This window comes from Biomphalaria glabrata, chromosome 3 (genome assembly GCF_947242115.1).
Source record: "Biomphalaria glabrata chromosome 3, xgBioGlab47.1, whole genome shotgun sequence".
Classification (NCBI taxonomy): domain Eukaryota; kingdom Metazoa; phylum Mollusca; class Gastropoda; family Planorbidae; genus Biomphalaria; species Biomphalaria glabrata.
Window position 1 is genome coordinate 3,406,917 of NC_074713.1, and position 22,930 is coordinate 3,429,846.

Genomic DNA, 22,930 nt, shown 5'->3' on the forward strand with positions numbered 1-22,930 from the left:
CTAATTTACTCTACAATAAAAAACAACAATAAATCATCTTATTTTATATTTATAATTATCTTTCAATCAACAAAATGAGAAAATGTGAAAAGGAAATTTACTAGTAAAATTTTTTTTTCATTACTAATAAAGGTAAAAGCATTTGTTTTTTGTAATAAATGCTTACAAAGAATTAAACAAATTAGACTTGTGTGCTCCCATTACCAAGAATATTGTAACTAACAAAAATGGCCACAGAAATGTAAAAAAAAACTGACTTGGTGCAGCATGTGAAGGGTGAAGTTTCACTCCTGCCAGAGAAGCATCAAAGAGCCAGGCATCAAACAGATGCAGGATACTGTTACACTTGGGTCTCTTTGGAGCATAAGGCAGACGTGTCTCAAGAATAAGCTTCTCCACATTGGTGCTATTTACTGGAGGCTGGACAATGTTCTTGGAAGCATGAGTCTTGGAAGAAACTGAAATCAAACAGATTCTTATTAAACAGTTGTCCAACATTTTTTTTAAATATTAGAAATATGATTTATACTTCAATTATTTCTGAAACATTTATACTTGAAATAATTGCCACTTAATACTGTAATAAATAAAAAATATGTTCCAACAGAACAGTGAAGTAAAAATAAAACACTTCTCTCAAGCCGGAGCCTAAATTTCATATAACATTTCTTTAAACAATAAAACACTTCTCTCAAGCCGGAGCCTAAATTTCAAATAACATTTCTTTAAACAATAAAACACTTCTCTCAAGCCGGAGCCTAAATTTCATATAACATTTCTTTAAACAATAAAACACTTCTCTCAAGCCGGAGTCTAAATTTCATATAACATTTCTTTAAACAATAAAACACTTCTCTCAAGCCGGAGCCTAAATTTCATATAACATTTCTTTAAACAATAAAACACTTCTCTCAAGCCGGAGCCTAAATTTCATATAACATTTCTTTAAACAATTAATTCTATCTTCAAATTAGGGTCAATCATAATACTAAATCCACCGTCCTCCCATCTTCTAATGAGCTTAAAAATGTTTCCAATGATTGAATCTGAAGAAAAGTATGATTATGAAATTCAAATAGATATCCTTCAGAGACGCTGGAAATAGATATACGACACATCCTTTGCAGACCTGGTATCCAGCATTACAAGGCAAACTCCTGGAACCCCTGAGAAAGATGAAGAGGAGACAGCCTAGGAATACATGGCGCCGCGATTTGAAAGCAGATGCCAAGCAGATAGCCAAGATGTGGAAACAGTTGGAGAGACTCGCCCAGAACAGGGGCACCTGGATGAAGCTGGTTGGTGGCCTATGCCCCAGACAGGACCATAGGTAGAGATGAGATGATGATTCTGAATTAGCAGACTTACATTCATGCACATTTTTTTTCTATTGTCAACATATTCAAAATATACATTTAAAATCCAGCAACTGGACATCATTTTAAAACAAAAGATATAAAAATGGTGCACATATATTCAAATTAAATAAATAATTAATTTACAAAACATGCTAATGAAAAAATTTGAATTCAATTGAGGCTGAAGTGAATACAAGTCTGTGCTTGTAACATTCAATAATTGGTAAACTGTACTTAATTATTTACCTTTTGTAGCCAAAGTCCCAGTCAGTACTGAGATGGTTTTAGCAGCTCTTCTTTGACCTGGGGGTGTGGAAGGGGTTGTGACCAGCTTGCTGCCTAGCAACCCAGCCTGCATATCACTTTGAGATGTTTCCATTTTAAGTTCCTGGGGAAGACCTAATAAGAAAAAATTAAACATTACATCAAATGATTGAATGGAATAGGTCTATGTGTTTTATGTGCAAATAAAAAAATTAAGAAACCTAAGTATCTTATTTCAGAATTAAATTTGTATTAAGTTTGCAGTTATTTTCCTTTACTGTATCAGTAAGTCAATACTCAACTGAATAAAATAGTAGCCAGTTTTTGGTGCAAAAGTCAATTTTAACAGGATAAAATTTTTTTTAAAGAAATTTATAATTGATAACGATTTAATATTGCCACTTATACTGTTAAATGTTTTTTATGAAAGGTGGTATATCAACATAGTATTCCTGGCTAAATAGACTTTTGTCAACTGTTTTGTTCCATATGATCAGCATTACATTGTGCTGCTGTGTATTGTGATACAGACCTAAGAAAGCATTCACCATCACAGATATCCCCCTCATGGCTCTCAAGAAGACAGCAGGTAACTTCCCTAAGCATGGATGATAGGACGGGTCTATGACAGCTTCACTGGTCAGTGCATACTGCAGAAACTTGGGTGTGTTGCTGACGACACTTGGGCGGCTCAGATCGACCGGATTTTGTAAAATGTGCAGAAACCTGAACCAGCACTGGGCGATGGACTCGTTGCTCATGTCAGCTGGAAGCAACTGAGCTTCCTCTTCAGCTAAAAATTGAAGCAGTAATTGTATCATGAGATTGTCAGCTAATTATAGTGATAACATACTCTGCTTATACATGGTAGTTTTAAGAGGAAAAAAAAACACTTTAAGTAACAGAACTATAATGAAAATCTAGTGCCCTTGGTATTAATGTTTTTTTTTGTTATTGTATGAAACATGTTCATTACAGAATATGTACTTATGGAATAAATGGAATAATTCTGCATGTCAACATGCCCTCTTTTAACACTGAAAGTAAGAAAAACATTCAAACCATGTTAAAGCAATAAGCTTAGGATAGTAAAAAGTAAAAGTAAAGTAGTTTCCCCTTTCAAACCTTGTGATCCATGGGGCAGATATTGTTAAGGTCATCTGTTTCTTTGGCCAACAGTTTAAGAGCAGGGTGTCATGTGGCCTGCACAATGACCAGCCCATTTACTTTCCCTGACTTAAGTCAGTACCCATTAGAGTTGGGTGGACTCAGGGGCACCCTAAAAATCCTGAAATTCAAAATTTTCAGTCATCACCAGGATTCGAAGCCAAACGCTTTACCGCACAGCCACCGGGCCTCCAGTTCTCATCTTCACCGGGATTCGAACCCAGGTTCGGAGGGCAAGAGCTTAACCACTCAGCCACTGGGCCCCATTTAGGATAGTAAATATATCTAAATAAAATAATTTTTTCAAAAATCACTTTTTATAAAATTTAATATAAGGATAAATAGTGGCATACAGCGTAACTTACAAATGGTCATCTCTGGGAAATCTGGCCCATACATGATCTTTAACATGCTAGCAGTGAGGGCATGGTTCACGCGATGCCACATTGTCACCAGAGCCTCATGGTGGCGCCAATACAAGCACATGTTGCGAAACGTCTTCCAGAGAGATGGCGAGGGAAAACTTTTGTGACATGCGGTGACCCAGATAATGAACAGAACACTCAGCACTCTGTCACACAGGTGATCTCCAATGTCATCTAGATGGGAAACATTTAAATTTAGTCTATTAATAATGGAAACTAATGCTGTTTAACATGAAATGAAAGACAAAAATCAATCACATTTTAATTTATATAAACTACTGTTGGCCTAATTTTGGTAAGCTATAATAATAACAGAGCTTAATTTACTCACTAGATAAAAAAGTTTCCTTTATTTTAACTATATTCCTTTGCTTTTAAATTCTATACAAAACTTAAAAAGAATGAATATCTTCAAGAAGATTCACTGACAAGCAAGATTCTGGTCAGAAAGATTATTCTTCTAAACTATGATCTACATGATTTACATACATCTGAATGGCTTAGGTGGCTTAATGACAAGAAAATGGCATTCAATTCGAGAATGAGTAAAATACTGCTAATTTCTAATTTATATTATACAGTTGGTCAAAGGATGTAATCATATAAATGTGAATTAATCCCCTGCGTGTTGAGCCTTTTTAGTTAACTTTTAAAAGTAAATAAATTCAGCTCCTTTTTCCATTTTCCCACCTATGGCTAATGAAAGTAAAGGTGAAAAAAAAAAAAAGAAAAAAAAAGCGCTTTGAAAATCTATTTATTGTTACTTTGTGGCCAGTTTGTTAATATGGCATTTATCTAACATTATTTCTAGCTACATTTACTTTTGGTAAAATGGTTAAAAGAAGCTGCATATTATTTTTTTTTAATTCAAACGATATTAAATAATATGGATACAATACTTGCATATCAAGAAAAATGAACTAAGAAGATACTCTAGAAACCAAAATAGTTGAGCAGTTGACAGTATAAAGGAAGTGATTATTAGAATTTTTTATTAGAGATAAATTTGGCACCAGTATGAATAAAACAACATGTTGCCACTGTTGAGAATATGCTATGTGAAAGAGCTGTCTTATTTACTTAAAAGCAAAACTAATGTTCTGACAGAAAAGTGTACTAGTAGTTATTGTTATAGAACATCAGTTGCCATCTAGGAAACTTTATAGAAAGAGAAAAAAGTTTTTTTCTAGGCAGTCACTTTCATGATGTTGTGATTATGTAATTGAAAAACTTGTGTAAGAAATGATTGATTGAAAATCATATTCAACTATGTGAATGTGTAACTGAGTTTGTTGTTGTTGTTTTTTTTGCAAGGAACTTAGACTTTCTGTGGCATTTTATGTCTTGAGAGATGATCTTTTCCCTTTGCAACTCATGTGACTAAATAGGCCAATCCTTGATACACAGCTGCCATCACAGGTTAGGCATCAGTAAACACCAGGTGCTATTTCACCCTTTTTCTACTTCTGGTGTGTAAGCTATCTGTAATACAGGACCCTTACTTTATGCTTGCTCTCCATGTGGATTTATCCAGTGCCTCTTTTTTTTTTTTTTTTTTTTTTTTATTTTAATGTCGATTTTGAAGAGCTTCATGTCGCATTTGCATATATTAGTATACCTTAGAAGTCGACGACCAGCGGCTCTCCTGCCTTCCGTTAGACCTTGTGGCATTCTGCACAGATGTCCTGAGACCCAGCTCTTTGCAGCACTTCCTCATTGGTTATTTTATCTTGCAACCTTATTTTAAAAATCCCCCTAAGCATCGGAGGTGGAAGATATTTAGCTTTTTCTCCTGTCAAGAGTAGGTTGACCATGTTTCTACTAAATAAGGAATTAGCTTAACTTAATGTTATTAGTGGCTGTTCAAATGAGAAACTTAATGATGCTCAATCCAGTGCAATTAGAGATTATTCAACTGAGAATGTTTTATGGTGCTCAACTTAGCTCCAGAAATGTCTACTCCATTGAGACGCTTATATAATCATCAACTTATTGTGAAATGTGTCTCTAGTAAGCAGATAATTGTGTATGTGGTTCCATCACATATCAAACCCGAGGTTGCTTTACGAATAGTTTGTTAATTACAAACAAAGACAAAGCATTATTAAAAAAAAACAACAACAGCATACTAATAAAAAAATATCGTAACAAAACAAAAATACAGTAATGTATAAAATCATTTAAGCCCACTTGGATAAATATGAATATATTGAGATCTACACGTGCACAGCATAAAGCAAACAAACACATTTTTATATATAATTATACTGAGTTTTGGTCCCAGAAGATGTTACACTTAGCTATATATATATGGCTCCTCATGTCTTGGAAGACAATGGATGCACCCAGGTCAGTCAGTTACAATATACATGCTGATAACAAGCACAATATCAAGTAGCTACACAGACTTGAACATTTGGTGTGAATTAGTTCACCAAATTGAGAAATGACCAAACACAGATTTTCCTCAAGTAAATAAAAAAGTGCTTTTTAAAAAAAAAATTGACAAACAGCAAAAGTACTAATTAAAAATAGTTAGTAAATTTAAATGTTTGTTTAGAAAAAAAAAAGTACATAAAAAAAAAAAGAAAAGTTAAAGAAATGTGTTTCTAGAAGTGAGATAGGAAGCTAGGGAATACATGTTTCTAGACGCAATGGAAAGCAATACTGAGTTTCAATGACTCAACGAAGACAAAACAATTCATTCAATTTCATTTCTTTCTCTCTTTTACTGTTCTTTTCATTTCATCTTAGAAAGAAAAAAAGAAATAAGGTCACACAATTCCTATTCAAAAGGCAGATCACAAAGTAGAAATTGCTTTAAAAACAGTCCAATTTCTAGACAAAATTCTAGGGATGAACTGTAAAACTAAGGTAAAACTAAAAAGTAAAAAGACTAAGCTAAAAAAAAATTATTTTGTTTCTTTTTACCATAATTAATACAAAATTAGTGAGGCAGAATGATGATAGCTGTATCATGATCTAGCTTGAGTTCATTAATAATAAGAAGCTGATTGTTAAACAAATTCTCTAATTTATCACAGTCAAAACCTAATATAGCCTATTACAATGTAACAATTTGCTAACATTTATTTGAGTCACACACAAAAATGAAGAGCTACTATTGAGAAAGCTCTGCCTTCAGGATTACTTTCCATTCCATTATACTCATATTAAAGAGTTAAATAAATAGATATATATATAAATAGATATAAATATATATAGTGAGAGAGAAAAAGTGAAGCATCAAATTGTTCACACTTGCACCTATGAACAGCATCTTACCATTACTCAGTCCTATTATATCTGTCCAATAGAGGCACACGGTGTAGAGAAATAGCATGCACATCAGTTAGAAACAAAATGCATAGGTCAGTGTTTAATTAGTTGTATTAATGTAAGAACATATAATGATATACTATTTATTTTACAATAGTTCTTTTTCTATTTGAGTTCATGTTCATGTTGGTTATTTTTGGTTATCTAGTGACAGATATAGAGTTTTGCAATTTTATACATTTGCATTTCATGTAGGATAAGTTTAAAGCAAGAGAGACAATCACAGAAAGCTTTGGAGAAATGAAAGGCAATTTGGACATAATGCACATGTTAATAGTTCGAGAGTCTCTTTGTGATAGATACAAACTAGTTTGTCATATGTTGTATGAAAATTAATGCATTGTTAATTTTTTTAATTTTTTTTGCTCTGTACAAGATAACATGTGCCAGACACTAACTCTTATGTTTATAAAAAAAGGTGATATACAATTTTGATATGAAATAAAACTTCTTGTGAAAATATGAATAAAAACTAGATACAAGAATATAATATATATGGCTGTTGGGTTACTTTTTTTCTCTTATCGTAACCAAACGTTTCTAACCATTTAGTGCAACAATTAAAGAAGCTAGTTTGTTGTTCTCTCTTTACTATCGCATTTAAATTATCAATACTTTTTAACAGGGTAGACGTGAGTCCATCATCAAGTCTCACTAAGTAGCAAGCTGAAAACTAATCACCATATACAGTTGATTCTAGTTAATTGGGCTGTACAGGACATGATCAATCTGGGGTTAATGACTCGCAGGTCCAAATACATGAGCATATCTTGTGTTAAAAGACAGCAAGCTAAAAGTAACATACTCGAGTACCGTAAGTTGGGAGCCTCTCAGTGGGACACAGATAATACAATAATACAATCAAGGAGACAAGATCTACTGGGACTTAACGACTTTGTTTATTTAAAAACAAATGAGAAATTCTTCTAAATGATCTGAAACGTAGAATCTATTCAAAATGCCCTGTTTATAAACAGACGTATTCTGAGGAAACTTGGTGCCAGTCAAGGACTAGACTCTAAAAGTACCAAATAAAGATCAAACTCAACTTCTCTTATAGGTTAGTGAAAAGATGTAATCATGATTGACAAGGAGAAATTCAGAGAATCTTCCTTTATATAAAAAAAAAGAGGTTTGGGTGATATGTTGCTTCTCATAATTATTTACTCTTCTTCGGACCAATCTAACAGAATTTTGGTCCAAATAAATTAAGATTAAGCTTATGCTCTAGGATTTGCTATAGTACTGGTTAAATAGCCTATGGTCCAATAAATCAGAGTAACTGTTGTTGATCTAAAATAGTTGTGTTTAATTGCCAATCCCAATGTACTTACAATTTTCATTCTGAATCATTAAAAAAAAAGGTTAATTTTAAATATTTTTTTTGTTAGTAAGTTTTGCAAAATTTATTTTCTGTAGACTTTACTTTTTACGAAAGTATGTCTATAACAATTGATAATTAAAAGTCATGATAGGAGGCTAGTGTAGCTTTATGTTACACAAAGTCTATGTGGTAAGGTTAGTGTTATAGAAAGGTTTGCTTTAATACCAATCATGGCAGCAGAACTTTCTGATGTGTTCAAGGGAAGTCATCATCCGAAGAACAAAATCTAAATTGGGTGGCTAATAAAAATCATACAATCTTTACCTTTTTCAGTTGGAGGGCTCAGCAAGCTGTCATTGGCTGCCAGTAGAAATTTTAACAAAACTTCCCAGGTTTCTCTTGTCAACATGGCCGATTCTTTTGCTACACTCTCAATAGCTCTTAAAACTCGGTGACAGAGTACTGCTTGCTTATTAACAAGATCAGTGCCTAGTAATTAAAAAGTGCAGGTTGAGATGTCAAAATTCATACATGCCCTATCCCTGTCAATCTTAATTAAAAATGATAATAGTTTATTCTTTCAGACTTATTGAAAGCAGGAAAAGCAAAAACAAATCTATTGCTATAATTAACATAAATTATATTTTTATAGTCAAAGTAAAGCAAAAAATTTCCCTTTTCAGTACCAAGCGATCTATAGGGCAGATGATGTTAAGGTAATCTGTTTCTTTGGCCAACGGTTAACGAGCAGGGTGTCATATGGCCAGCACAACGACCATCCACCTTTACTTTCCACAACTAAATTCAGGTACCCATTAAAGTTGGGTGGACTATGGAAAGCCCTAAAAATTCTGAAATTCAAAATCAGAGTTTTCACAGAGATTCAAACCCAGGACAACAGGTTCAGAAGCCAAGTTCTTAACCCCTCAGCCACCTCACTCCTTTATAGTGAAAACAGGGAACAAAAGTTTATTTAGCAGTGCAAGGAGCAGATGATGTAATGACATATCCAGCAGGTACCAGCAACATGAACAGTTGCCTGATATGCAATAAGCTGAAGGTGTCAAGAAATATTTTTTAAATTTATTTTTTTATAAATGTATTTTTAAAGGAGCCAGAAGTTCAGCTTGCCCAGGAAGTCTATGTCAAGCTCACCTATAAGGTGAATAATACTGTCATAAGGCCAGTGTAATGACCTTTTGTTTTCCCACTGAATTTTGGGTGCTGATAGCTTAGTGCACTCAATCTTAAGACCCTAGGTTGGCAGGAAAAAACTTTTTCAACCATCATGCTCCATTGTCAGTCTTCTACATTGGCTAATTATTTAAGGTGCATTTATTTCCTTACTGCTGATGAACTTACTAGAATCAGGTCGTGGCTTGAACAGGTTGAGGAGGTGATGCAGCATAACCTGTGCAAATGGGTTTGGATCTTCTATTATTGGCCGAGGCACGCAAGGCTTGGGACTTACCAGGGCGCTCAACCATTCCACATAAACTTTTACACAATTGTTGATAGCCTCATGTTCAGTCAAAGGCAAACCCAAACCAAAACAAAGTACCTGCAACAAATCATCAATGCTTCTGAGACAAAACAAATCTGATTCTTAATAGTACAAGAAAAACAATATGTTGTAAAAAAAAACATGAAAGATGCAGGCTTAATTTCAATATTCACCTTCTAATATCACAACATGACAATTAATTAATCATTTCTAAAAGAAGTGATATTTCAATCAGGATTTTTTGAGATTTGGACTTTTTAGTGAGCCAACACCAATCAGTACCAATTACTGAAGAAACACTTCAACGTCTCTGGGTCATGGACAATATAGAGAAGATATGCCCAAAAAATCACTTCCACCAACCTGCAGCTTGAAAATTCTAAATATTTAATAAACCAGACACAAAAGTATGTCAAGATATTTTGAATATGTATACCACCCTAGAGCAGCCGCAGCTTAAAAATACAGGATACATCTCTAGAATTAATCACTCCTGTATCCAGAATAGCTTCTCTTTGGTCAGCTAAGCCAAGGAATGAGACTAAATGATGGAAAAGGAAATGCAGCATAAAAATTTTTTAAAGTCATTTGAAAGTGTCATTGACACCGGACCAACTGTGGTATAACAAAAAGCAAAGACACAGAAATAAATGTCTGTTTCTACAGGCACCAACTATGAAAGCAGAGCTCATTAGTAAACAAAAATACACAGAATAATTCACACACAAAAAAAATTTTTTTTTCATTTGATGCTGCAGAAATTAAATTATGTTTAACTTTTAAAGAGATGTTTAGATCTAGGACCCATGTTTCTGTGGCCAACAGATAGCAAGAATGTCTGGCAGTCAGCACTACAACCATCAGTACTTTGCTGAAGCAACATGTAATTTTAAATTATCTGAAATATTTTAACAATTTTGTAACAATAGACAATTTGCAAAAGGTTACGAGTGATAAATAATGAACTGAAGAAAAGCGATGCCCATTAAGTAAGTACCGTACCTCCATTGTCCAATTGACATCTTTCTCATCCTGAAGGTTACTAGGCTCATCTGTCCCAGAAGCTATGCTCAGACTCTGAGCAATGTACTTGACAACATGACAGGCAACTTCACGACCGACACTGGCAGGAAACTTATGGAGGACTGATTGGTTGCCTCTGTCAAACTCAATCTCCTCTTGGAATGAAGCCCAATCCCAATACATGGCTTAATTTTGTTATGATACTAAATAGTGTGGTGACATATCTGATCTCAGCTGGGAACAAAGGAATTATTGAAAAATAAACAGTATAAATATCATTTGACAGTAACAGCTAAATATTTAATCTAGTAAATAATTTCAATTACCAAAAATTTAATTTTCAATTGAATTTATTAGATCTAGTTTGTGTCAATGCAAGGTAGTCAAAATTCCACATTCCAAGAAAAGATCAAATCAATTCAATCATTCATTATTACAATGAGGATGATAAGCTATTCTATTACTATTAGAAAAATTATAGTGATCTCTAGAAATCTAGAATACTCTAGATAGTGTTAAGAATAAGTATAAAATCTAGATTTAGAAAAAAAAAAAGATATGGTGTAGAGCTGGTTTGATTTGACATTTGTCAAACAAATGATAATAAAAAATGTTATGGTTATTTAACTTATTATATAAATCTAGTTTAAATTCTACAGTATTAAACTAATTATTTCTCTACAGCCCATTGATACTAGATTCTAGATCTATTACTAGAAGAATCATATTTTAGATCTTAGATCTCTAGACTCTATTGCTAACTTATGTAAAAAAAAAATGCAAACTAAAACTCATATATATTACAAGGTTTTTGGGGCTCACATAGACCTTCCTTCAGGAAAAAGGAGAGGCAGACAGAGAAAGCGATAAGAAGACAACATTATAAAAGAATATATGGGCCTGCCAGCGAAAGAGGTTTTATCCAAGGCAAAAGACAGAGAGGAATTGAGTAAGACTGTCGACACATTTTGTGTGGTGCCCCAACAGACTTTAAGGGGTAGAGGTAAAGATTAAAAAAAGACTCTACAACAGTACTAGATCTAGAATCTAGATAGAGACTAGACTACTCTTTAGTAGAGACATCAGTTGATAGATTAGACATAAAGTATAATAATAATAAATATATATATATATTTGTCAATAGCCGACCTAGATTAAAGAGTCTATTAATCCACTATTATAATACTTTAAAACTATATAAAAACTATTTTTTTTTACAAAAAAAAAAGCACTGGTTATAAATGTATCTTTGATTATTTAATATCTGATTAGATGATATGATACTACTAATACTAGATCTGGTTAGTAGACACTATATCTTATATGATACAGACGTTACTTCAAAAAAGAAGATGATTACTAGATAGATCTAGTAGACTTAGATTGTCTTTGATTCTAGATGACTATAAGAATTATATTTAAAACTAGATCTACTCTAGATTTAGATCTAAAATAATTTTTTAATAAATTTAATTTTAAATAAACTAAAACTTAAATTAAAATTTTATCATTTAATTTCATAATAAACTAAGTCACAAAAAAGTGCCAAGTGGGCTTACACTACTTACAGCTGCTTACTCATACTTATATTAAGTCATATAGTATGATATACTGTAGGCCAGTGTAGGCTTGTAACACTAACAGTGTTTTTACACAAAAATTAAATTTAAAATTGAAATTACAGTAAACACTAAACTGGTCTAAGTCTAAACACTAAGTCTTAGTCTAAGACTAAACAGTCAAGTAGTGAAGTAATAAGTACAGTGTCAGTATCTGTATCACTATTAGTACTATTACTAGTATACTACTAGTACTGTAGTCAGTGTAGTACTATTGTACTATCAGTGAATTCAGATTCACTATCATTCACTCAATCAAGTCAATCACTGATTCAGTGTACTGTGAAACTGTCTTAGTCACTCAGTGTGTGAGTGTGGGAACTTGTGTGTATCAATATAATATCATGACAATCATCTACTCGGTCTACTCTACTGTATTAATTGAGTGTATTAGTACTGTACTACACTACAATACTACAGTAATCAGTCGGATTAATCAGTGTAATTCATAGTAATTCAAGTCCAAGTAATTCAATTCAATTGTAATTAACTAATTACAATTCTAATCTTCGGATTGTTTGTAGAATGTTTTACATGTTTCGGATGTTCCTTCAGAGTTGAAGATAGTTTACTTCCTAGTCCAGACCTCCCGCAGGACGACGGGGGATGGGAGCGGGCAGGGTTTGAACCCTCGACCGTCGATAAATCCGAACGACAGTCCAGCGCGCAAACCTCACGACCAGGCAGTCGAAGACAAGCCTTATTATTATATTATAATCTAGATCTATAACAAGAATCTAGTCTGAGGCCAAAATAACTAGTCTAGATCTAGACCCTTCTACACTACCCTGCAGCAGTAAATTTTTGTTTTTGAGTCTACACTACTTACGGGATGATATTGTTTTACATTTCAGCCATCTTGTAAATAATAATAATAGTAAGGAGTTCTTGTTAAGAAGAGTTTAATCTTGGAAGTCGGGTATCCGGAAATAGACTAGTAAAATTTGCTATTTAAACATTCTTGTTTCAGTAGATCTATACAACCATATAGAATAATATAGATCTAGTCTTATAGAGTAATAGACTAGATCTAGAATCTAAATCTAGTTGTAAAACCTATTTCAAAGAATATAATGATAAGATAGTAATAATAGGTAGATCTACTACTACTACTCTGAAAAACACAAAGATAAAGGCACATTCCTCGTCCCATATGCTAGGACAAATTTGTACAAATACTCCTTCTTTCCTAGTGCTATTAGAGCATGGAATGGGTTGCCTGAGCTAGCCAGGAAAACCAGTGACTTGGCAGAATTTAAGTCATTGGTTAATATGCATGACTAAATGCATGGCGCGTAGGACGTAATCATCTTCTTTTTTGAAGTAACGTCTGTATTATATAAGATAAGATTGTACTACTTCTGCGACATCTGGCAACACTTTGGCAACAGGGTTCATCACATGTAATTTTCCACATGGCTGGAGTGGCTATATTCCATCTGCAGCTGCTAAGGTCTTTTTTTCAGAATTAAGGATTGTATTTATACAAATTATTGATAGAGCTTCAAAATTATGATTGAAAACAAAGTTAAAATTTTTCAATGTTTACTTTCAGACACAACAATAATGATGTGAGTCATCATTCTTCAGCTGCAAGCCCTAGAGACTATATATATATTTGATATGGAAGGTTATTACAGGCCCATGGATGAAACTAGTGTATGGCAATGAATTGCAGAAATATAATCTTGAACTAGTAAATTGTTTTAAATTTTATAATAATACTAGTTAAAACTTGTGAAACAGTAAAATTGATTTCATTTAAATGTTTGTTTTTTGCATCTTAATATTATGTAGTTTATCGATCTTGTGTATCCCTTTTCATGTATATTTACATTGCATTCAATTTAGGTACCAATGTTCCAGATTTGCTGTCAAAGAATTACTCAGATGAAAAATAGTCCCAGTAACTTGTTGACTACAGATCTAGATATTTTTGGGGAAAAAATTGTGTTTGATGAGGTGCACAAGTCATTGCTGAAAACCAGTGACATAAGAATGCTTTTAAACAAATTAACATCAACTCTTCTGAGTTCTATTGAGTCTGTGATTCAGAGACAAATGCAAAATTATTTATCTGGGCCTCTGTCAAACCCCACTGAGAAAATATTACAGGATATACTATCAGCACCTGCCAACAATATGCATGCAGAACATTTTACTTCGAAAAGCCCCCTCTGCGACTATTGGCTATCTGGATTCAAAAGTTAAAGCAAAACTAAATCACACTCTTGAGTGGATTGAATCCAAACCAGAGGATTTTCAAAGAAAAATATTACAATTTTCTAGCACTAGAGGAGCACAGATCCGAAAAGCAGGAGTGCTTGAAAATAAAGAGATTGATGACAACATTAAATTAAGACGGATTCAAGCATCTCAGAAGGCTAACAATGCATCCAGGAAGAAATTGGAACAAGACATTAAAAACGTCATACTAAATAATGTCTCTGCAGACAATGAATTGTTTACAAAAGTTGTCCCAAGCCAGAAAGCTTTCCTAGAAATTTTTAAGCGGTCAAAGTATGACAGATCACTTATTTAACCATAAATGGGAACTAGACAATGGACAGGACAAAATATTTTATGGACAAATACTAACAGAAAGACAAAAAGATTAGAAGACTGTGTATGTTACATCTTACTGGGGTTTTGAGGAGGACTCATCAGAGCAGGACAACATTTTTATGGAGTCAATTATTGCTGACATGATACTTGGTGATCTATTTTTTTGAAGTTTAGTTGATAATTATTGTTTATGCATAATTTTTTAAATTGTTGTTCTTGTTCCTTTGCTTCTTATAAATTCAAATTCTTCTTTTGAAACTGTTCATTTTGATATATACTTTTCTGTGTGTATTCTTTAAAAAATTGGGGAAATGTTATTTACTTTAAAAAATCATAATTTTTTTTTCTCATTTGCATAATTTATGTAGAATATTTTTTTTTATATTTCATTTAATTTTTCGTTACAACTTGTACAGATAAATTCCTCTTTTGAAACTGTTCATTTTGATCTATACTTTTGTATGTGTATTAAAAACTTCTGAAATATTATTATTTATGAAAAAAAAATCATCAAGACGTTTTTTTCTCATTTGCATAATTTTATGTATAATTTTTTTTTTTATTTCATTTCATTTATCATTGCAACTTGTACAGATTAATTCCTCTTTTGAAAAAGTTCATTTTGATATAAACTTTAATTCTATGTTTATTCTTAAAAACCTCTGAAATATTCAAAGATCATGTCGATAAACAAAGAATTTAAAATTTGTGGTGCAGTTGAATCAGACATACTGAGCATCCACTGTATATTCATATGCTTATCAGTTATGTAATGATCATAAATTCCACTTTTTTTTCTAATTCTTTTCATTGGGTCGCAGTCATCATTTGACATATTTCAAGTGTGTTAACTTTGATAGAGTCTATAGACTCAAGTCCCTTGTGATAATTAGCTATACATGAGTTAATAAATTATAAAAATAATTATACATAATAAATAATGATATCCTAGAGGTAAACATAACATGCTATGATATAACACTTGTTCCTAATAACAAATTATATGATTCTAATGTCACTGAAACTCAATCATGTTTTTGTCTAATTCATTTATTTACTATCGGAAATCAGGTTTTCATCTTGATTCTTAATGATGACTTTGTAAACTGTTGATATTGCTTTAAGACCCTAAATAAAATAATATAAATATTTATACTTATTATAATATTTTTTTCACATAACCATACATCTATGATATTATGTTTTGCTAATATAACAAATATTGTTCTAAGCAATCAGTTAAAATACTATAGTAAAGGATAACTGCAAAAGTAAAACAAAACAAAAAAATTATTGGCAGAATTTAAGTCATTGGTTAACATGGATGACTAGATACATGACGTTTAGGACATAATCATCATCTTTTTTGAAGTAACGTCAGTATTTTATATCATTGATAAGACAAGAAGTGTCTCTAGGCTTGGTGAATATGCAGTAAAATATTACAATTCATTTTTTTAAATCTATTTTGCTTGTGTTCTAGTTTCTTTGCCTTAGCTGACAAAGTGCCACATCATTGTCTGATAGTTAGTGACATTTATTGGCTGTGGAGCACGAGAAACACTTGTTTGTGAAGAGTATGATGTTGAACGGGGAAATCAAGGGGCCACAGTTGCATTGTGGAAAAAGAAAATCTCGTTTTCGAGAGCTGACCACATGGTCAAGGGGCAGTCAAAGCCATGAGTATTACAGAGGACAGACGTGTTAGGTCTGTAGAATAGAAAGCTTTACTAATTGTATTTTTGATATTTTCTTGGGATTATAATTGATTTCTGTGTACTTGATTCCATGTGATTTATGCAATTTATTGATGGCTGAAGTTGCCAATTTATTGTGAACTGTTATTTCATTTATTAAACATGATGTCTGCTAAGTGAGTTGTTTGTTTTACATGTTTCGGAGGTTCCTTCAGAGTTGAAGATAGTTTACTTCCTAGTCCAAACCTCCCGCAGGACGACGGGGGATGGGAGCGGGCAGGATTTGAACCCTCGACCATCGATAAATCCGAACGACAATTTAGCGCGCAAACCGCACGACCAGGCATGTTGTGGTAATATTACTCATTAGATTTAGATGTAGACATACGCAACAACAAATTTGGCGTGAAGTAAGATATTTAATTAATACACCATGAACATTTTAATAATACCAGAAGAGGTATTATTGTTATACAAACAACATTGCACACATAAAGAACGCTAAACATAGAAGAGAGCACCTGGTTGTATGCGGCCTCAGAACGAGACAGCTGGGGGTCACTCACAAAGACCGCGGGATATATATTTGAGACTAAAAGAACAACCGCTGCCAAGGACAGACGCAGACGGCGAAAGGAAAATCTAAATCGACCACCTGCGGACAATGGTTATGCTTGCCCTGGGAGTAGCAAAATATGTAGATCAGACCTGGGGCTGCGCAGCCACGGGAAATACTGCATTCCTAACTATATCTTCGGACTCTAAGACAAGCCTTATTAGTTTTTTTGTTTTCTTGAGTTAAGGACCTAAACAGAGGATACATTATTTTTAATATTGGTTTATTTTAGTTCTATGTTCTTGTTTGCTTTTTTGAAAATTACTCTTAAATCCTGATGTTTGATGTTTAGGCCTATATATTTTTGTCAGTAAGGGGATTCTAAGAAAACTATTCATTCGTTATAACACCTAAATATTTTTTTTTAATTTTTAGCCTATGGTTTATCGTGGAAAAGATACGTAGCTTTAATTTGCTTTACTTTTTTTTAGTTTTAGCTTTCTAAATAGGTCATCCTGTAATCTCCGGTCAAATTATTTGGCTCTTCAATTCTGATTTGATCAGAACAGGACAAAAAAGATTTTTATCAAGACAAAGAGAACGGTCGATGCTGAAACAGAACAGTAAGAAAGCGAACTAGAGTGCTTTGCTGGTTCAAACTTCAATGGTACGTTTCATTAAATTGTGGGATTTAAGAAATCTTGTCCGGTAAAAATAATTATGCCTGCCTAGTTTTATAGGTAGCTTTTTTTTTTTTTGTTCTCAAAGAAATTAAATCTTTTTTTTTTTTCTTTTTTTTTTTTAAATAAAAAGCACCAACCGAGCACGGCTTACTTTGTGTGTCTTTTAGTTCTCCCAGTTCCCATTCTCGGATCAAGCTGAAAACTTTGCACAATTAGAGATTATCGATGACAACTCCTGACGTATAAAGCCGTAGCATCATGACGTAATCATCTTTTTTGAAGTAGCGTCTGTATTATATAAGATAAGATGATAATCAACTTTATCAATTTAGTTTTTTTATAGAAAAGGGAAATAAATCTTGAAGTATTGAGAAATATGTACATGTGCAGTTCTTTCCCTTATATTGGCCCAGCCTTCGTTGTTTTTTTTTTTTTAATTTTGCTTGTTTACATCTACCCGATTGTAGTTTTTCAATCCTATTGACCAGATTTTTCTTTGGATTAACTGTATGTTTAAATTATAAATGATAGAACTGAAAATCAGAGCCGGTGCTAGATGTGAACTATTAGGTCTCAAAATGTCCAGCTCTTCGCTGCTCTTGTGTGATGTCCCACCTGGCACGTGTTACTCTCTGCTTGCTCGCTGGTACTCGTGAGACAGGCTGCGGTCTTAGGATAATAAGTCTCCTGTCTGGTCCACTCGGTGGTGAGACTCTCTCGAGACGAATTAGTTCCGTTCAGCTCAGCTGGTCACTCTGATGCCTGAGCATGTCCACGTGCTGTATACTGGCCATATCCGGATTTGAAAGTGTTTTTTTTTTTAAAGGACAAAGTGTGTGTGTGTGTGCGTGCGTATGTTAGCACAAAAAGAATGGGGCTTTGAGAGTGCGGTGTGTGTGAGTGTAAGCCAGGGCAGAATATATGGGAAGGCAGGCAGGAACTCCTCAAGAGAGGGACCCCCACAACTGATAAGAATGTTTAATCACGTCGTTGAAAGGCAGACCTGGGCCTATATGGATAAACGATATGTAGATACCGGTATATTTACACAGGATCGAATTGAAAAGCCCTACCTACAAACTGCGTGGCCATCCAGGAAATCACCCTTCATGGGAGCCTCTCCAAACCTAAAGGATATATTTCTTTTTAATAATATAAAATGTACAGGTTCTTTATATATTTCTTTCTATTAAAATATGATTATTAAAATGTCTCTCTTTAGAGTCTAGACCCTATATATACCAGTAAATCTAAGTCTAGGCCACTGTGAAAGTAAAAAAAAAAAGAAGTTAAGTACTCCGGTATCCCAGAGGCGGCCTTAGCAGTGCGCGGGGCCCTTGGCGCGTGTCATGTGCGGGGCCCTATATCATATCGTATCACATCACGCTAACGGGCTTGTGGCGCCTCTAACGCTATTGGCGAAAATGTTGATTCGTCTTTACTCTCTTAATCGAATTGTTTTTATTTCTTGCGTCTGACTCTTTGACTTACTCTTTGACTTACTCTTTGACTTACTCTTTGACTGTCTCTTTGACTGTCTCTTTGACTTACTCTTTGACTTACTCTTTGACTGACTCTTTGACTTACTCTTTGACTTACTCTTTGACTGACTCTTTGACTGTCTCTTTGACTGACTCTTTGTTCCTTGAATTTCTGTCTGATACGTCCACAAAATGAAACATAAGGGACATCTGCTCCTTATGACTTGCAGTCAAGGATGGCAGAACAATATTTAGCAAGTTTGATTTGATCAATAACGTTCCCTATTACTTCTGATGCCATCAGGTCCATAAGCTCGTTTTGAATCCTATGTCCGATTTAATGGTCGTGAGCCTCTGCGTTTTTAAATCAGTTGAAGATGGTTGAGTCGAATTGGGCCAGCATCTCAGGTTATTCTCAACCAAGACTAAACGTGACCGTTGTTTGGCGCATAAAGTTTAACTCTTTCTCTCCTAACTGACGATACCAACGTTGATTCCACTAGAATGTGGTAAACAATTACGGAGAGAAAGAGTTAACTGTTCTCACATGAAATGCTTGATTGTTAAGACTGCGCGCCAATGCAGCTTTTCTTTTGTAATTTGTTATAGCATCGTGGTATCTATTGGACATTCTCAGAGCTCAATCCTACCACGCTGACACACACTTAGCGTGATTCACAAAAAACAGCGATCTGCTGAAGTTTATTACCAAGATGCTTCCAGTGGCAGTAGCCTTTGTTTGCTAACTGGCCCTCAGTAGCTAACGCGCCAAACAATTTACAAGGAAAACACAATACTCTTTGGTCATTGGTATAAGAACAAAAACAAAGTATGAGGTAGGAGTCACAGTTGGTCATTGACTTTCGCAGATGTGAATTTCGCGGGAAGTTTAAAAAAAAAATCCCGCATTTTTAATTTTATAAACTCTTAGAATCTGCAGGTCATAAGATACTGACTTTGCCGAAACAGAACGGTATGTCGAAACATAAATATCATGTTAAGAACTTAATAATTTGTATCATATCAAATCCTATAGTACCAAATATCCTAGTTTTCGAAGTTGACGATGACAATGGAATCTCCAATAGCGAGGCCCCCCTCGCCCTGAGGCGGTAGCCCCACTTGCCACCCCCTAAGGCAGCTACTGCGGTATCCCTTTCAGACCTTGCGATTTATAGAGCAGATGATGTAAAGGTATTCTGTTTCCGTGGCTCGTGTGTAACGACCAGCCGCCATTACTTTCCCATAACTAATGTCAGGTACCGTACCCATTAGGGTCTTGACTTACTTGACTTAATCCTGTGTACTCCCAGGGGAGCATAGGGCCGCAACCACACCTCTCCACCGAACTCGGTTCTGAGCAGCTTTCTTTATTTGCTCCCATGTCATTCCAGTGCCCTCAGCTTCACTGATGACTGACCTCTTCCAGGTTTGCTTAGGTCTGCCCACTTTTCTCATTCCTTTTGGGTTCCAGTCAAGTGCCTACGTTGCAACATTGGTAGCTGGTTTTCGCAGGGTGTGTCCTATCCAGCTCCATTTTCGTTTTGTGATGTCTTTGGCTATGGGCTTTTGTCAAGTTCTCTCCCACAAATCGATAGTAGTTATCTTTTCTGGCCACCTAATTCCTAATATCCAGCGTAGGCATCTGTTAACAAAGGTCTGGAGCTTTTCCATATTTGTTTTAGTGACTCTCCAAGTTTCTGAACGGTATAGAAGGACAGACTTAACGTTTGTATAATAGATACGTATCTTGTTGTGTAGAGATAATGTCTTAGAGCGCAAGATCGTTTGAAGAGTTGAAAAGGCAAACCTAGCTTTATTGATCCGAATTACTAGACCTATATCATCATCAGCTCCGCCGTCTTTACTAACCCTACTTCCCAGATATGTGAAGTGGTCACTATCAAGGATATTCTCTCCCTGTAGCATGATTGGGTTCTCTTGTCTGTTGTTGATCCTCATAACTTCTGTATTCTTTTTGTTGATTAGAAGTCCAGTCTTTTTCGCTATTTCATTAGGGTCAGGCTGACGAAATTAAAATGACTAAAGTCATTATTTCTAATCAATGTTCATTGGATTAATTTAAATCCCATCACATTAAGGGCAGTAATTTGCTGCAGATTATAGGCCTAATATGCATCACCAGGTGATCAATGTTCATTTTATGGGGCTAAAATATTTAACGAAAAGCAATAACAAATTGATCTAAAACAAATTAAAAAAATACATTTTACATTTTTAGGACATGTGACGACTCAATAAGTAACGTAGATCTATAGTTTATTGTAGTCTATACTACAGATGTACATTTAGTAATTTCTAATTATCCACTGGGTGATTAGCGACGTGACTCGTATAGACATCAAACGGTCAAAGTGATGTAAAAAAAAAAAAAAAAAACAAACAAAAACAACAAAAACTTGGGGACTCAATTGAGAATAGACTTCTTAATATTGTGGTTTCTAGGAAAGTTTCTCAATCATATCAATGTCAGACACGTGTGTCACTAGTCTCATCACCGAATAAAAAGTCAAGTCTAATGGAATATGGAATCGATCCTTCGCGACTTCATAGATAAGCAAAGTGCAAATAAATTTCGAGGAGCCAAACAGTATCACGTGACGGGACGAAAGTGGCCGCGGACCGAAGATTCTGTCTACTGGGAACAATCCACTCTTATTTATGAACCTTTTTTTAAATGAAATTTTAAGGAAGCCTTAGTAAGTTATTGGATATCTGAGACTTTTGTTGTGAGATGATGCAGTAGCCTACATCGTGAATCAACAAACAATAGCCTACAGCTCACTTGAGCTCACCATAAACAACAATAAAACGATTGAACACTAACTAGAGTGACTCAGTTTCGGAAATTCAAGTGTCGTCTGCTATGCGGCAACGAGCTAAGGGACAACACCAACTGCTAGATATTCGCCCTATTATGCCTCCTAGATGGGAGAGCTCGTGACAACAATAAGCTGTTGACATCGCTAAGTTGACTTGTCACGTTTTTGTTTCTCATCGTGCGCCTGGTGAAGATTTCGGCATAACTTTCTCCCAAACACACACACAAACACACTTAAATAACCAAAGCTTTGATTCATAGTATTGTAACTTAAAGGGAGGCAACACAGTGAGGGTTAACAGTACAAGAGAATAGCTGTTTATTTATCTTCTCTGATTGTACCAAGAACGGTTGTCCTCCCAAACCACGAGGAACGTCTGCCACTCGCGGACACCTTCACCTTCCTACACTGACAACCCTTAGAGCACCACAACTGTCCCTCATCTTGCTGGCCTGTCTAATGGCGGATCCCTTTTATAACTTTGGGCGGACAGAACCAATCTAGCCCATTGAGTGGGAATCAACTGTCATATAAACACTCCGTTCATATCCAGTGATGAATATTGTGACGATGCGCACCATAAGCGTCTGTGCGGTTTAAAGTTACAATTTCTTCCACTCATCGGTTTGACATCTACATCTAAATGGTTGACACTCTATTTCAAATTGTTCACTGTAGAAAATATGTTTGTTAAGTAGGCCTCAATATTTATAAATATAGGGTTAGAGTGTGCAATAGAGCGCGCCAAGCAAATTCCAAGATACTTTAATGAAATGATCATTGATGTGGTTTACATTCCATATCCCTCACACACCTTATCAAATAGAGTTCATATGTGTAAAGACAGCCCGGTTCTTTTTTGGCATGTATGAGTACATTGATTCGTCCTGCGCTTTCTCTTCTACTTCTGTATCTTTTACATGTTTCGGATATTCCTTCATATTTGTACATAATTACACCCAAGCATAAACCTCACGCAGGACAGTTAGGGGAGTGACTCCTTCTCTAGTCCGATTTGAGCATCGAACGGATGGCACGAATCAGCCTGGAAAACCAATGACGTTAAACATGCCCGACTAGAA

At 34.6% G+C, this 22,930-nt stretch overlaps 1 protein-coding gene and 1 long non-coding RNA gene across 7 annotated transcripts in view; one reads left to right on the forward strand and one right to left on the reverse strand.

The window, feature by feature from the left end:
• Window positions 1-12,937, reverse strand: part of LOC106069960 (ral GTPase-activating protein subunit beta-like) — a 41,706-nt gene extending 28,769 nt beyond the window's left edge. For 4 of the 6 annotated variants that reach the window (XM_056023010.1, XM_056023008.1, XM_056023009.1 and 1 more), the window contains exons 1-9: window positions 12,853-12,937; window positions 10,384-10,638; window positions 9,240-9,438; window positions 8,202-8,366; window positions 6,500-6,520; window positions 3,155-3,388; window positions 2,155-2,415; window positions 1,605-1,757; window positions 258-458 (exon numbers count right to left, since the gene is read on the reverse strand). In XM_056023010.1, coding sequence (XP_055878985.1) covers window positions 258-458; window positions 1,605-1,757; window positions 2,155-2,415; window positions 3,155-3,388; window positions 6,500-6,520; window positions 8,202-8,366; window positions 9,240-9,438; window positions 10,384-10,587 — 1,438 coding nt within the window. In that variant the 5' untranslated portion in view covers window positions 10,588-10,638; window positions 12,853-12,937. The remainder of the gene's footprint in view (window positions 1-257; window positions 459-1,604; window positions 1,758-2,154; window positions 2,416-3,154; window positions 3,389-6,499; window positions 6,521-8,201; window positions 8,367-9,239; window positions 9,439-10,383; window positions 10,639-12,852) is intronic. The other 2 variants (XM_056023012.1, XM_056023007.1) reach the window with 1 other exon arrangement.
• Window positions 12,938-12,953: 16 nt separating this feature from the next.
• LOC106079544 (uncharacterized) lies at window positions 12,954-16,461 on the forward strand. Its single transcript, XR_008776885.1, has 3 exons — window positions 12,954-13,476; window positions 13,579-13,719; window positions 13,875-16,461. It is a non-coding gene; the product is annotated as an uncharacterized LOC106079544 (long non-coding RNA).
• Window positions 16,462-22,930: the final 6,469 nt, after the last annotated feature.